Source organism: Apaloderma vittatum, unplaced genomic scaffold (assembly GCF_000703405.1).
Source record: "Apaloderma vittatum isolate BGI_N311 unplaced genomic scaffold, ASM70340v1 scaffold5819, whole genome shotgun sequence".
NCBI lineage: Eukaryota > Metazoa > Chordata > Aves > Trogoniformes > Trogonidae > Apaloderma > Apaloderma vittatum.
The window spans coordinates 18,592-34,483 of NW_009733496.1; the positions used below are offsets into that span (position 1 = coordinate 18,592).

The 15,892-nt window shown below is 42.7% G+C and overlaps 1 protein-coding gene across 1 annotated transcript in view; it reads left to right on the forward strand.

Annotated features, from left to right (window-relative positions):
* The window catches only part of NUP210 (nucleoporin 210kDa), a gene marked incomplete at its 5' end in the record, with an annotated part of 52,872 nt that overhangs the window by 15,781 nt on the left and 21,199 nt on the right, over positions 1–15,892 (forward strand). Inside the window, 10 exons of the mRNA XM_009875919.1 lie at positions 958–1,113; positions 3,627–3,825; positions 5,125–5,270; positions 7,322–7,543; positions 8,823–8,996; positions 9,858–10,050; positions 10,352–10,458; positions 11,701–11,805; positions 12,396–12,497; positions 15,069–15,197. Of these exons, the coding sequence (XP_009874221.1) occupies positions 958–1,113; positions 3,627–3,825; positions 5,125–5,270; positions 7,322–7,543; positions 8,823–8,996; positions 9,858–10,050; positions 10,352–10,458; positions 11,701–11,805; positions 12,396–12,497; positions 15,069–15,197 (1,533 nt within the window). The remainder of the gene's footprint in view (positions 1–957; positions 1,114–3,626; positions 3,826–5,124; positions 5,271–7,321; positions 7,544–8,822; positions 8,997–9,857; positions 10,051–10,351; positions 10,459–11,700; positions 11,806–12,395; positions 12,498–15,068; positions 15,198–15,892) is intronic.

The window sequence follows — 15,892 nt, forward strand, 5'->3', positions numbered from 1 at the left end:
TCCTGTCCTTAGTAATTAGAGAGAAGAGACCAGCACCAGCCTCACTACAGCCTCCTTTTAGGTAGTTGTAGAGGGCAATAAGGTCTCCTCTCAGCCTCCTCTTCTCCAGACTAAACAAACCCAGTTCCCTCAGCCGCTCTTCATAGGGCATGTTTTCCAGACCTCTCACAAGCCTTGTTGCCCTTCTCTGCACCCGCTCCAGCACCTCGATGTCCTTCTTGTACTGTGGTGACCAAAACTGGACACAGCACTCGAGGTGAGGTCTCACGAGTGCTGAGTACAGGGGCACGATCACCTCCCTCCTCCTGCTGGTCACACCATTTCTGATACAGGCCAGGATGCCTTGCCTCATTTCTTCCCTGACTCCCACTGTCTCTTCTCTTCAGATCCCTTAACTCTTCCCGCTGAAAGAACCTAGTAGGTACAGTGTGAGTTTAGGAGCTCTGAGACCCCAAATGTGTCAGCAACAGAGAAACGTTTCTCTTCAGATCCCTTAACTCTTCCCACTGAAAGAAGCTAGTAGGTACAGTGTGAGTTTAGGAGCTCGGAGACCCCAAATGTGTCAGCAACAGAGAAACGGTGGGAGTTTTTGGACGTAAGATGGTCCGATGTGCCTCCGGTGTGCCGATTTGTGAGATGTGCTGCTGACTCTGAGCACTGTCAGTCACCGAGTTGTGAGCACCAGACTTCTGCAGCTGGGCGAGAGATATTTGGGTTAGCGAGCAGCACAGAGGGTACGTGCCTGAAGAAAGCTGAATGAAGGGTCTTAGTCTTGTCATCTCTTGCTTATTTGAAAGTTCTAAGGTGTTACTTTGGTTGTATTTCCTCAAGAACAGTATTGGTATTGCTTGGTGCTTCCCTGGTTTTCCTGCAGGATGTTCAAAGGCTTGACAGCTAAGAAACGTGAGAGCCATAGACTTTATAACGTGTTTGGAAGATTTTCTTTCTGTATTCTAGGCTCACGGTGGAAGTGGAAATTTCAGCTGGTCCTGTTCTAACCAGGCAGTTGCTACAGTGACAGTCAAAGGGGTAATGACAACTGGAAGTGACATCGGTGTCAGCATCATTCAGGCAACTGATGTTCAGAATCCATTGCATTATGGAGAAATGAAGGTAAAACTCTTTGTTTTCCTTAATCACTCTTGAATATGGCTTTTGGAAACTGAAGAAACCAAGAATGCCACAGGCATTCCCCTTTCTCAACTGTTTCCAAGAGGTTTCTGGCAGGTGAAGTGATCAGGGTCCCAGTTTGTGCTACTGGGGATTCAAACTCTCTCTGCTGCATTAACTTGAACTCCTAGTTTTGACCCTTCCTAATTTCCTTGGCAAGACTTGTTCCTTGTTGAAAGCTTTGACCACAAGAAGGGAATTTATTACTGGCATAGCCATTTAAGCAGACAAGCCAAACTAAAAATGCATTCTGCGGGGTGAGAGGTGAGTGTTTTCCATCTATATGAAAGGATTACAGAGTTCATCAAAATACACGAGGAAATTCCTGCCTGGAGAAGTGGCTGCAATGAATGCAGTGCCACATCGTGCATCTAGGTACTAAAGCTGGCCAAGAAAAAGATAATGTTTTAGGAAAACAAAGGGAAAACAGCATTAAAAAAATAAACCTCCAAAGAGGGACTTTGTGGTCTCTGTGCAAATCATATCCGGTTCTTAATTTCCATGATCAGCGTGTGGGGCAGCATGAAGAAAATACAGAGCAGGTAATGGCTCCGTAGGAAGGAGTGGGCAAACATAGCTGAAGAAGCTGCTCTGGTTAATGCTGTAAATCTCTAATGTTAAATATTTTTCTCTGGAATGTTACCGATTTGGAAATATTTTCTCCTGTCCTTTGGATGCAAATAATTTCCCGTAGTGAAACTGTGTCCGTGCTCACTTTCTCTGTCAAGCTGTTAAGAACTGCCAGACCTGTAACATGATAGAATAGAAACTGAAACCAAGTGCTCCTACGGGTGTATGTTCATTACTGCCAAGTAATTCTACTCTGCTGCTTTCTCAAATTCAGGCATTTTAATCTGTGCTTTAACTCTGTACCTTTTGCAAAGAGCTGTAAGCACAGGAATGGGAACCTCACAGAGAAGAGGAAACTTGCTCCTGACCTCGGAAAAACTCAGTTTACTGAGCACACGTGACTAGTCTGGGATCCAGAGGCTGTGTTTGTTTAACTGCATAAACGAAATAGGTTTGTTTGTGCCAAGTGGTTGCTATGGAGGCTGGCAAACGACCTCTGCCTGGCTGGGGCTGTACAGAGGTGGTGGGCTTTGCTCTGAAGGAGCCGAGAAGCCCCTTCACAAAGCCCGTCTTGCAAGCCCAGGGGCAGCACCCCTTCCTTCCAGGATACGTGCCTGTCATTTAGCAAGTGGTGGGAAACGAGCCGCTTACATCAAATACCCGTACGCTGGTTGTGTAAAATACCTCCTGGTGAAGTGTTCCCCCGTGCAGCGTTGTGGTACCGTGCTTCTGCTGCTCCGAAGTCCCTCCTGACAAAAGTGTTAAATGTGTTTTATTGAGACTGCCGAATCTGTCCCGTAACGAAGGAGAGAGCTACGTAAGCAGATACCTTTCCTTTTCCCCCCCCTCCCTTTCTGCAGTATGTGTTTTGGGAAAGATACTCCCAACCAACTTTTACTTGGAACAGCTGCATCAACTAATGCTGAGGTTTTGGAGGGGAAAATGAGCTCGAGTTTTGTGCGCAGGTTATTTGTGTCAGTTCTACAAAATGGATTGGAGAGGTACTAAACTTCGTGCTTAAAATAATAATGCAAATTGAAATTTGTGCCTAATTTAGTTTACAGACTTGCTCCGAAATTATTCTCTGGACAACCCAGGATGCTGCTTTTCAGCAGTGTGACAGATACCAGCAGGAAATACAGAAATGAGGATTTTTCAGTTAAAACTTTTTATCCTTAAACATAAGTCAAAGCCTGAAGACAGAAAAACCTTTTCTCTCCACGTGAGCTTTCAGAGCAGCGTTTTGCACAACCAGAATAGGTTATTTTCAAATGCCTTTGCTTCTTGTGTTAGGAATTGCATTCTTCATGGAATAACTCTTGAGGAGTTTTGTTTACTGACCCCAGTGAGTAAGTTTTGGGAGCAGTTAACTGTGTTCCGGAAGGATTACAGTTTTAACTGCGTACCATATAGTTCAATATTGTATCCAGAGGCCATTTGCAGCTGGTTAGGAAGTTCAGATATTGCAGTGGAAAAGCTTTGACCGTAGTGATTGTTAGGAAATAGGCAGTCGGTCTGTGGTGCGTTCTTTAACATTAATGGAAAAAATAGGCAATGGGAATAACCAACTCAAGGCTTATTTGTCAACAGACCAGCTATAATAGCATGGAAGATCTTTTTCTGCTGGTCTGATTTCTGAAAGTAATCCTTTGGTTTTCAAAAGTATCTCACGCATTCAAGGTACTTGTTAAAGCAGAAGGTTGTTAGATGAGGCAGTAGGTGTTGGTTCACTTATTTTTGATTGCTGACATGTTACTGTGGGGAAATGTTATCCCTGGACACCTTTAGAAATGCTTTCCCAACAGAAATTCAAGAAGGTTGTTTTTCTCCGTGGTGCCTTTTTGTGTGGTTGTGTTCCTATGTCCCGTGTTTGTTTCCTCCTTCAGGTGTACGTAACGGAACCTAGTGGGATGGAGTTCACACCGTGTCAAGTTGAAGCTCGTGTTGGCCAAATATTGGAGCTGCCCCTGAGGATTAATGGCCTAACAAATGTTGAAACAGGCGAGACGGTCCCGCTGAGTGACTGCTCACACTTCGATCTAGTTGTGGAAGTAGAAAACCGTGGTGTGTTCAGGCCACTTCCAGGTGATTTGACCCTCTCCCTCTTTTGGAAGTTCAGTTAGGATGTTACCAAGTGACACGTGTCCTTTAGATCACTGGTTCAGGTGCTGTGTACAGTATTCCCACAAAGGTGCTTAACTTCAGAGGTGGGAATCAGAATAGTTTTATTTTGAGGATGTATTTGCCTTTTTATACAGAACTCCTCCTTCATATTTTTGATGTTTTAGGGAACTCTGAAAGCATTTTGGGCATTACTTTGTTGGATAAGGTGTAGTCTCCCTTATGTCTTCCCACTGATTTAGTATTTTTAGTGTGCTTCTGTGACAAAGGTGACGGGTTTCGCCATAGGAGGAGCCCACAGGTATTTGATTTTGAGGTAGCATTGGAAGGCTTACAGGACCACTGATATTAACAACTGCTTTGCCTGAATCATCCAGCAGTGCTTTCGCTTCTGTAGAGACACAGTTTGATGTTTGATCAAAAGGAACTTGGACAATCAGGTGCTTAAATTTTGCAAAAGCTGTCATTGTTAAGCTCATTGCTTTAAGAAATTCCTCTTGTCAGGTTTATTAAGAGTCTGGAGTATGTGTGTTACTTTAAAGATTGCCGGTAATGTTGCTGGGCTAAGTGGACACTGAGCAGTGTGCTTGTTTCTGTGTGCTTAATTCGATATGTTATCAGATGTGCTATTAATTTTTTCCAAGTGTCTCCTATATGGAACTCTTTCCTGAGCTGTTGAGCCAGTAGAACTAGTCTGCATTGTACCATCTGTTTGCCAGCTATTTTAAATGTCACTATGTAGTATACTGTTGTGCAGTTAGTTTCAAAAAAAAGAGAAAATAAGACCTTTCCAAACCCCAAAATGTCTTTTAAGTAAGCAGAGAAATTTCATGAAAATACTTTGCCTTCAGCTGGAGAAGTGACGCCTTGCCTGCAGCTCTAGTTGTTCTGTGCAGGAAAGCTTGTCTGAGCAGTGGCACATGCTTGTGCCTAATTACAAACTGGTTTCATTGGGGAACAGCAAGGTGAAAATGTTCAGGAAGAGAAAAGTTACGTTAGTTTGTAGCAAAGTAAAGACTCATGTCCTGTTTAGGACAGTGTGAAAATGAACAAGTTGGGGAGAGATGGACCCTTCGGTAAGTGTTGAGTTTGAGGTGAAGAACAGTAGTGAATATTTTTACCCATTTTACCCGTTGGAGAACATACTTCTACGTACTTCTGGTGGAAATGCTTTTGTTGAGAAAAGCTGTGTTGAACTTGCATTAAAATGCCTGAGCGTTTCTCTCCAAGTATGTTTTTCTGTATCTTCAATTTATCTGACAGGAAGGCTTAAGCCAACTGCTGATTTTTGTAGTGGAGTCCGAGTGAAAGCTGAAACTCAAGGATACACAACACTCGTCGTTAGATACACCCGTGGGCAGGTCCACCTCAGTGCTGGCATCACCATAGCTGCTTACCTGCCACTAAAGGTGAGTCTGCTTTCGCTGGTCCTAAAGCAATCCGTCACTTTAAATGCCTTCACGTGACAAACAGCAAGTGGATATTTTGTAGTGAGCATGTTGCAGCAAAAAAAAAAAAAAAAAAGAGATAGGTGGTTGATTCATAGCAAAAATCTTATGTTTAGGGCAATTTAGGGGAAAACCCTTTCTCTCTGAAGCGTGTATGTAAAGAATAGAATTTGCCTACATGGCCGTTGCAGGCTACGATTCTATATCGTAATGGCAAGTGGGAGCAGACCTAGCTTAGGATTTCTGCTTTCATAGTAAAAAACCCCTGATTTTTGCCAGAAGGCACAGCTGGCTTGCCTATGTGGCAGTGAACACGCGTGCCTTCTTCCCTGCAAGTGGGAGAAACATACTTCACTGTTGGACAATTCGCTCAAGAATATGGGAAGAACAAACCCGAGCATGAGGTCGGTACGTGGAAATACAAACCAGCGTGCTCGTGTTCCCCTCAGCTTCAGAGACCTGGCGCTGAATCTGCAAAGCTGAAGTCTGATGCATTTGACCATCGCTTTTGTCTCCCCAAATCCGCAACAAAAGTTTGTGCAAATCCTACAAATCTGTGAATGTAATGATGATTTTATTTTAAAATATGCTTTTCTGTCAAGTGTCTTGAATAGCTGAGTAGAATTGTTTGAAGATGCTGAGACATCCTAAGCAGAATAGGTAAACTTTCTATTATTGGCAGTAATGTGAGAGGCAGGCATAGTCCCTTTAATTAAAAATGTCTTACATCTGTGGTATCATCTACATTTATTCGCAAAGCCTCTTGAAATGCTTTTCGTATATCAAGTAAAGTGATTCAGGGGTGCTCAACAGGGCCAATACATGATGACGAGGAGGGTAGATTAAGTGCGCTTTAAAAAAAATTATCTGTGCTTAGATATCTCAGCAAAGAACTTCTTTTTCTTTGAAGTGTACAATAGTGATTTCGACTTTTTTTCTCTCCTTTCTGCAGAACAAGGTATTTGTGATGCCCAAAAATGGAAGGCAGCATTTTTTTGTCAGAGATCTACTTAAAAAAAATCCCCCAAACCAAACAAACCAAAAACAAACCAAAAAAAAACCCCAAAACCAAAACATAAAAAGGGAAAGAAAGATGATAAACAGGAGTCAAAGGGCAGGCAGACACTTCAGACTAAATGTTATAGCTTTCCAATGGGTTTCTACTGTTATACTACAAATATAACCAAAGAATAAATGGGAGAAATGAGAAATATTTATGCCAACACTTGCCTTCTCTCTCTGCCACAGTGCACATGCAAAGAACTGAACCGTCCTTTTGTAGCTGCTCTTCCTTACTAAACACTTAAGTAATATGATGATAGGGAGCACAAGCTGTAGATGGTTATTGTGTTTTAAAATATCCGGTGAATTTCTGTGATCATAAACAGCACAGGCTGTCCCAGTGGTGCACACCAGTGCAGGATTTATTGCAGAGGTTTGAAGGAAAACTTGTGTAGGAGAGTATTACATGTACAGAACTCAGCTGGAGAGAGTCACGCTAAAGTACAATCTGGCATTATTTCATTGATTTAAAGTACTGTCTTCTTAAAAAATGTAGGATAATACTATCTGGTCTAGTCGAGAGGCGGCGTCCCTGCCCAAAACAGGGAGGTTGGACGAGATGATCTCTAAGGTCCCTTCCAGCCTAGGCCAGTCTATGGTTCTGTGATTCTATGATCTCTCAGTATGTGCTCAGAAGAATATGTTAAGGGTCGTTTACTATATTCTTCATGGAAGGGGTGGGATTAGAATGTGGTTAAAACTTTTCTTTGGATTCATATCTTCCATTGAATGTAATCTGACTGGAGAGAATTTTTGTAGGTGATGCTAATTATTTTAGTACAACTCTTTTCTTAAATAACCATGCTTACAGACCACTGTGTGGGAGAAGTCGTACCCTAATCGAAGCGACAAAGCTAGCTGTTCCGTTAAGACAGAAATTTCTTTGGCAAAATACAACCAAACCATGTGCAAGTGGACTCATTATTTTTTAATTCATTCATTCATTGCAGACTGTCGATCCTCCGTCAGTTGCTTTAGTGACGTTGGGTTCCTCTAAAGACATGTTATTTGAAGGAGGCCCTAGACCATGGGTACAAGAACCTTCAAAGTTCTTCAGGAACTTCACCGCTGAGGATACAGAAAGCATTGGTCTGGCTTTGTTTGGACCTCCTACGTCTCGAAATAACATCCAGCATTGGGTTAGAGTCTCTTGCAAAAGCCTAGGAGAGCAGGTAAGTGCCAGGAGGTATTTGCAGTGCCCTCCCTCAAACGCTGAGCTAAGGCAGCTGAGAACAGGCTTCGGGCAGATTTATGGTACCGTACACCTTTTCTGGGAGTAGTTCTCCTAACAAGCCAGTGAAGAGCTTGGCTACGTGTGTTGTTTATACATGATGATGCTGTTTGGGTTTTAGAGTGGATGTTTCATTACATTGTGTTATCAGGTGGTTTGCGGTGGGTTTATTGCAGTATAAAGCCAAGTCGCAGAAACCTTATGTTGTAGAATGCGTTAAACAGATCCTCATAAGTGGAGCTTCAGTTTGCAGAAATGGGATCATAGCAGAAGGCTGCTGCAGTAAACTGACTGTTCTGTCTGACCTGCCCCTCCTAACCAGGTTACCTTCCAGTGTAATTCTGTTTATTCAATCAAATGAAGCGATACGAATTTACTGCTCCAGTGCTGATGCAGTCTGTGTGTCAGTGCCTGTCACCGTTTTGCACCTGGTCTTGCTTTCTCCAGCGTGCAGCAGTGATGAGTCCTGCTTTAGTCGCCTTGGCCAATCTATAAAGCATTTAGCTTTGATTTAATGTTTTTCTTCTCCTAATTCGGCAAGGCCTAAGCATTCTGATGTGGCTGCCAGATTATTTAACTGATTTCTTCGGTGGGCCCTGTGCAACATGTAGCTGTTTCTTTAAGTGCAAATTCAGAAAGGAAAACCATCTGGGTTTTGTTTGTGACTGTGCCTGTGTTGGCTCTGTGTCCTCAGTGTTGTCCAGATCACGTTTGCGTGGCGCTGGCTCACGTGAGCGGGTAAGGCAGGTAACCAGAGGTACTTCAGCCCGCTGGGCTAGCCTTTGCTGCTCTTACATCCACTTGGTTTTGCTGAAGTCTAAATAAGGAATGTAAAATAAGACATAAGATGTTTTTAAACACACTGAAGGGGTTATAAATACTGTCTTTGGGCTGTTCTCACTCTGCAAGAAAAACACCTCCCTGTTAGCTTTTTTTAAGTTACAAAATATTCGTTGTTTAAATCAAGTTTGATAGCAATAAACAGGAATACCTTGGAAAAGTTCCCAGGAGCAGTACTTTGATACTGGCGTAGAACTGTTCTTGAAGTATGCACCTCCTTTTACATCTTCTCATGTCTTAATGGTGCTGTAAATCCCCAAGAACCACATTTTTGCTTGTTCATTCTGACATCAGGGTGTAACAGATCCGTGAAATAGAATATACCTGAACTCAGCAGTCCTCTTCTCTTTCGTCATTCGCCTGTTTTCACAACTGTACAGGTTATTTCCTTAACAGTTGGAAACCACCCCACGATCACCAACCCTTTTCCAGCGGTTGAGCCTGCCGTTGTGAAGTTCATCTGCGCTGTCCCTTCGCGGCTCGCTTTGACTCCTGTGTATGGAAGCCCTCAGCTTGATCTCTCCTGCCCTTTGCTGCAGCAGAACAAGCAAGTGGTAAGCCTGAGAAGTGATGGGAAAATCTTACAACTGCAGAATCATCTTTTGGACCTCCATAGACATGTATTATTACGAGTGTGCATCTGCGTGTGCCTTTACTAATGCGACACAAGCGCTGCGGATGTGAGGATCCCGGTGTAAGCACACACACAGTGAGTCTTGTTCAGTGCCCACAGAGGGATTCAGCTTTCACGTCTGAGTCGTAATAACGGGACAACACCGATGTGTAGATGATCAAGCATGAGGAACTCTTTCTTCTACATCCGAATGAGGGCTGTCGCATGTCATCTGCCCAGTACACTGTGGTTTTGGTCGTGTTAATACCCACCAGGCAATATAAAGGTCGTCTTACTCCTTAAAACTGCAATGTATTGATTGCAGTTGAGTCATGTTAAGTAACTTCTGTGTAACGAGCGGGTTTTTGCGTATTGTAAGTCGCTCCAGAGTGTACCTGTTTTTCTAGCTCCGTTATGCGTCAGACCACACCGCTACGCTGCTGTCACTAGTGCATTTTACAAGAGGAGCTCTACAATTTTGAGCTGTATCTTATAACAAATAGCAGTATTTGTCATTATTTCTTTGAATTCCTAAGACAACGTAGTTGAGCTGTGTGGTTCAGTTTTTGTTTTGAGGTACTTCACGAGCTAAAAAAACCCTGCGCCCCCCCAAAACCACTTGCAGTTTAAGTACATTAAGTCCAGCTTAGTGACTTTGCAGTGATGCCTAATTTTTGTGAACGTTACTCATGTAATGGGTGTTGTTATAAATGCCATGGAAATTGGCATACATTTTTTTTTCTTTTAATAATTAAAAAATGGTCTTGCATCTGTTCCATTCAAAGTACTCGTTCTTTTCCAGGTTCCTGTTTCAAATTATCGCAATCCAGTATTGGATTTGGCTGCGTATGACCAACAGGGCAGTAAATTTGATAACTTCAGTTCTCTTAGTGTTATCTGGGAATCAACAAAAATGTCCTTGGCTAATATTGAGCCCAATATGCCAACGGAGCTCACACTGAGAGAAGATGGAAGCGGTCAAAAGAAAATGCATGGTATGAATTACTTTAAATCAGCATTTACGTGTTTGAAGAAAGTCAGGATTAAATCTATCTGGTAATGCCTGATCTTGATTAAAGAAACTACTGTAATTTGCACTCGTATTTCAGCTTATCCTCTAAATGCATTTTAAGTGTGTACTATTTAAAGAAAAAAAAAAAGCACCAAGTCCAGTGCCTAGAACCTGGCTTGAGAGAGAAAAGTCCATTTAGGATGCCAGTGGAAGAGATTAGCAGTGTACATTTCATTATTTTCTTCCCCATAATCACACTTATTTGACTTTTTGTTTGACTCTAGGCTTACAAACTGTTCTAGTTCATAATCAGTCTGGAACAACTGTCATCTCTGCAACTGCAACAAGATACCAGCAGTCCCATCTCAAGGCAGCCAACGTGAAAATACCGGTACTCAGAACTCTGGGGTTTTTTGTTGCCATATGATGCTTAGTGTGTAGTGTTCCTATATATTTATTTCCGTGGTGCGTGGTAATTAAAAGTAAGGCAGCTCTGTGGCTGATTCTGAATACAGATTCATACCACAATGTTTTTATAATATTCCTGGCTTTTCCTGCTTTCCTCTGTGCTACGTGCTGCTATCCACATCAAATATATCCAAGTCCTTTTTTTTTTTTTTTTTAACCATCTGGGCAAGGGGATTACGAAGAATTGTTTCATAAAATCATAGAACCATAGACTGGCCTAGGCTGGAAGGGACCTTAGAGATCATCTCGTCCAACCTCCCTGTCACGGGCAGGGACGCCTCTCGACTAGATCAGGCTACTCAAGGCTCCGTCCAGCCTGGCCTTGAACACCTCCAGGGAGGGGGCAGCCACAGCATCTCTGGGCAGTAAAATGGCACTAGAGCTCTCTTAAGTTTTAGTCTCCGTGTTTAAGTTTGGGAGGAATCTTTCTGATAGTCGAAGAGTAGTTGCAGGTAAATGGACTGCTCAATTCTGCTTTCAAACCTGTCCATACTTGTACTACTTTCTTGCAGACGAAAACACAAATAAAAATCTAAAAGATGATATATTACGATGTCTTGACCGTTGTTCCATGTTTAAGTGGAGCATCCTATTATGTTGTTAGGGCAAGATGACATCCTTTCTACATCAAGGAAATAATTCTACTAATCAGGTGAAATGCGTACATGGTACTAACTTCCTCTAGAAAACATTTTCCTTTTCTAAGCTAATGTTGTTATGAGTGAATGACTCAACTTTCATCTGGTCCAGTGTTTATGTACTTCTTTTGAAGGAAGGCTTTGTTTTGGTGGCCTGCTAGGAAGAATCCTAAAAATACAAGCTTGAAGTAGAAGAAAACATTCTGTCTCTGCGCTTTATCGTTTTGTATGAACTTAGAACATGTCTCAGAGTTAATATCCTGTCTGTGTATGTCAGACGTGCTTGGCCGATGCTGCTGACTGACGTTTCGTGCTTTGTCTTGGGCAGAGATGCCGGCTGCAGCAGCATCACCTTGCTTGTAGAAGAGAGGTAGCGCCTGCACCAGTCACTAGGTCTTGTGGACATTCTAGGAACCTAAACTTCATCTCTGAGTCTTTGTCCATCTGCTTTCAGCATCCTTCCCTGCATACAGGAGAGCCTTGCTCTGTTTTCTGTTTGCTGTAACAGCTGGGATTGTTTCTTTCAGTATGAACCTCTTCTACCAGTCTCTGCCACTATTGAACTGATACTAGTGGAAGATGTCAAAGTGAGCCCTTCTGATGTCTCCATTTACAATCACCCTGACGTAAAGGTAAGGAATTATTCTGCTGCTTTCTAGCTGCGCGGAGGAAAACATCAAAAGTTACATGATATGTGTAAGGATTCTGATTTTACACAGAATCACAGAATCACAGAATGTTCGGGGTTGGAAGGGACCTCTGAAGATCATCCAGTCCAACCTTCATCCCAGCACACCCAACCACTACACCACAGCCTCAAGTGCTAGATCTACTTTTTTTTTAAACACCTCCAGGGCTGGTGACTCCACCAGCTCCCTGGGCAGCCTGTTCCAGTGCCTCACCGCTCGTTCAGTAAAGAACTTCCTCCGAATATCCAATCTGAACTTACCCTGACGCAACTTGAGGCCATTTCCCCTTGTCCTGTCATTAGTAATTAGAGAGAAGAGACCAGCACCAGCCTCACTCCAGCCTCCTTTTAGGTAGTTGTAGAGGGCAATAAGGTCTCCTCTCAGCCTCCTCCAGACTAAACAAACCCAGTTCCCTCAGCCTCCTCTTCATAGGGCATGTTTTCCAGACCTCTCACAATTTTGAGACCTCTCACAATTTTAGCAACGTCCAAGAAAGATACAATCTAATTTTGGATGCTTTTCTGGTTTTGCAGGCAGAACTTTTCATCAAAGAAGGTTCTGGATATTTTTTCGTTAATACCAGTGTTGCAAATGTTGTAAGAGTGACTCATGAGGAAAATCAAGGTATTGCTTTGGTGAGTGAGGTATTTAGTTATTTTATGTGGTTTTGGTGATCTGAATATTTTTCTGCAGTTTCATCACTCTTTGGTCGTTCTCCAGTACATATGGATAGAGGGGAAATAACTGGCTCTTGGAGGTGTTTGCCTGTCACAGTCAAGCTTTGGGCTTCTTTTGTTATACAAAAGATTAATCGATTTTGAGAATCATACAGAAATATTTGTTAGAGGCCGGTACTTCCAAAACCTTCAAATTCTTCTTCCGGTGCTAATTCAGAATCTTCCCCATCATAGTATTTCATCCTGATTTTTGTGAATAACTATCTATTAAAGAGCTGATTTCTGATCTCCCTATTAAATTTTTCATGCACTTTTCTACTAGAAGACACAGCTAAACTACAGTTAGGCCTGACTTCCTGCAGGCCAAGGATATGAGATGCATTTTACAGTGAACAACAATAGACCGAAACATTTCCATTGTAGCTTCCATGAGACAAGAGTTGGAAGTGACACTCGTTGCTTTAAAGAGGAGTCTTTACAGATTTGTAATTTACAGATTCATCTTGTAATAAATGTCGTTGATGAAGTTGTGAAAATATAACGATGTAGGCGAATTGGTTTTGTTGTTGAGAATGTGGAAAATATTGGCGAAACATTTTGATTCTCCAGCTGTGGAAAAAGTAAAGTGGGAATATTGCTCCAACCAAGTCAGCTAGGCACAGAGGTGGGCAAAAGATAGAAGAGCTTATTTTTGCACGTTGCGCACTGTTTCAGCTCTTAATAGCCTTTCAGTCAGATTTCCCTCATGGGTTTAGCAGCGCTTTAACTGATGTACACAAGATAATTTCAGAACAGAGCAGTGAACTTTAGTAGAATACTTTCAGCAAGATAGGCTTCGTGAAGTACAAAAAGAGATTTATTTTTAACTACCTGTCAGATTAAAGCACAGAAAACTCCAATTTTTAACACATTTAAAAGCCATTTGGAGGGGAATAGATGAGAAAATCAGCTCAAGCTCCCCACAATTTAAAAGTTTGCTAGTCCTGTGTGGTATGTTTGAGTTGAAATCTGTAGAGGGTACAGAGGTTTTGTTCTGGAAGCCAGAAGTATGGTCTGTGTAGAGAATCAGCAAGTTCCAGGCTGATGCCACGGAAGGTACCACTGGAGCCAAGCTGGTACAAGATGGTTTGATTATTCTGAGAAACTAAATTCAAATTGTCTAGGGTGGTGATTCTCAAGATTTTTTACTGGGCCTGCTAAGGAGAAATTCTCTCTCTTACTCCTTTTGACACAGCAGCTTTTCTGGGTGTGGGTGGTAGCAGGGGGGCAGAATGAAAAGCGGTAAATGGTGAAATACCCGTAAGTTGTAGTAGCCCTGCTTCCCCTTTTAGCTCTCAGCTCTGGTAGCTTCTGTGCTCTGATCTCCCAGCCCGAACGGAGCTCTGTTACATCTTCTGCCTCCTCCTGGCCACTTGCCCTTCTCCCGTGTCCCGCGGCTGCGTGTTAATGTATGGCCCCAGCCCCAGCGGTAGCCGCTCGCTTAGGGAACTGCTGCTGTCCCGAAAGCTGACATTTATTAAAACTTCATATCTTTTATTTTGAGACAACAGTAAGAGCGGTGCCCTGAGAGAACAAAATGTCAGCTCTTCCCACTGCTCTTACTGCTGACTCCTGCAGCGCTGCTGAGTAGCGCTGTGAGTTATATTGAATAATTAATCTCCGAGGGGGCCTGGCTGTCCATCGCCCCCTGCTTCCCGAGTTGGTCTTCATAAGCTGAATGAGCCCGTAGAATAGGATACCAGACATCTGCGTTGGCTCTGGCCAAAAGGAAACTACCTGTGAAGGTGAAGAGAATAGTTGGAATGAGCCCCGAGGTGTGTGGCAAGGTCAGGCGGGTTGCAAGAGGGCTGCAGCGATGGTGTGAGCCGAGCGGCCCTGAGAAAGGGTGTCGAGAAGGCTTTGGGAGGGGTGCCCGGCTCCGAGGGCTTGCATTTGAGCAGAGGGCTCTTTCTCCATTGGTTGATTCTCACTGTATTCTGAGAAGTGTAACGTGGACATTCTTTGTCTAAAAAAAAATTAATAAAATAATAGTTGCATCAAAGAAACGCCTGGTCTGTCAGTTGTCCTCTTACTCGGGCAGATGAGTTTGGCTGTTTGTTCCAGTTAAAAGCAGTAACTGTAAAGTACAAAGCTTGCAGGAAGCAATACCAATGCCTTGTAAGCATAGTCGCTGTCCTTGATTTTCTTCCTTCCTTATTATGTTTTTCATTCCACTGCTCTGAATGCTTTGTTGTGGCCTTTTTGTCCTTCTGATGGCAGAAGGAGAGTGAGAAGATGCCAGACGGCTTCTAGATGAAGATACGTTAATTCAATTGCTGCCTAGAGGCCGTTTGCACTAACTCAGCAGTACGATACTTTTTAGAGACATTTTACAACTTCTGCTTTGGTGGAAGAATTGTCTGTGTCTGAGGCTCAGAGACTTCTGCATCCATCTGCATCTGCCCTGGAAGTGATAAAAGTTTTGTCCTGTGAATGACGGACAAATGAAACTCAGAAGTGCTATAACAGAATTTTCTTTTGGCATTGCAGGTGCATCCTCTGCTTCCAGGATCAGTGACTGTAATGATTCATGACTTGTGTTTGGCTTTCCCTGCACCAGCTAAAGCTGAAATTTATGTCTCTGATATACAGGAACTGTACGTCCGAGTCGTCGACAAGGTTAGTGGCTTTGAAACCACCGTTAGCTGCTGATGCTGGTTGCCCCGATTCCTTGTGCTGACCGTGAGTGGGAGGATGAGACATGCACGAGATGATGGGATGCAGTGGTTGGGGCCATCTGCTTCAGCTGTGTGACCTTAGAGAAAGAGTTCGCTCTCCCTGCGTTTCTGTTTCTCCCTCCTTTGAGGATTTATCCTTTTAGGCTATAGGTCTTTACATGTATCAGGTATCTCTTACTTCATGTTCTGTGTGGCAGCAATCTCAACTTTCTGATTTACACAAGCGTGTTAATTCATAATTTATATGAACATGCCAAATTTACTATTCCTGTTGTTTAAAGTGCGTGAGAGCAATTTTTTTTAGGAATAGGTTTTGCCCCAAGGTCATTTTCCATACGTCATATTTTAAAAACGAACAAAAATGTCTGACTCATTTTACTTGCCAGCTTGGGTGCATTTCACAGAAAATAAGTGTTGATATTTCTGGATGTTTTAATTATGCCCTTGCCAGCTGAAAGACCTGAATTCATTTATTTAATTTGATGCTAACGATAGCTGGCAGGGATTATTCTTTAAAATCAGTGCTAATGTAACCTTGGGGGGTTCTCTCTAATATTCTTCTCTAATACCAAATAAAATAAAACGTTTATGCTAATAAATAAAAACAGTTTAAATAAAAAAGAACTGTGTGTGACT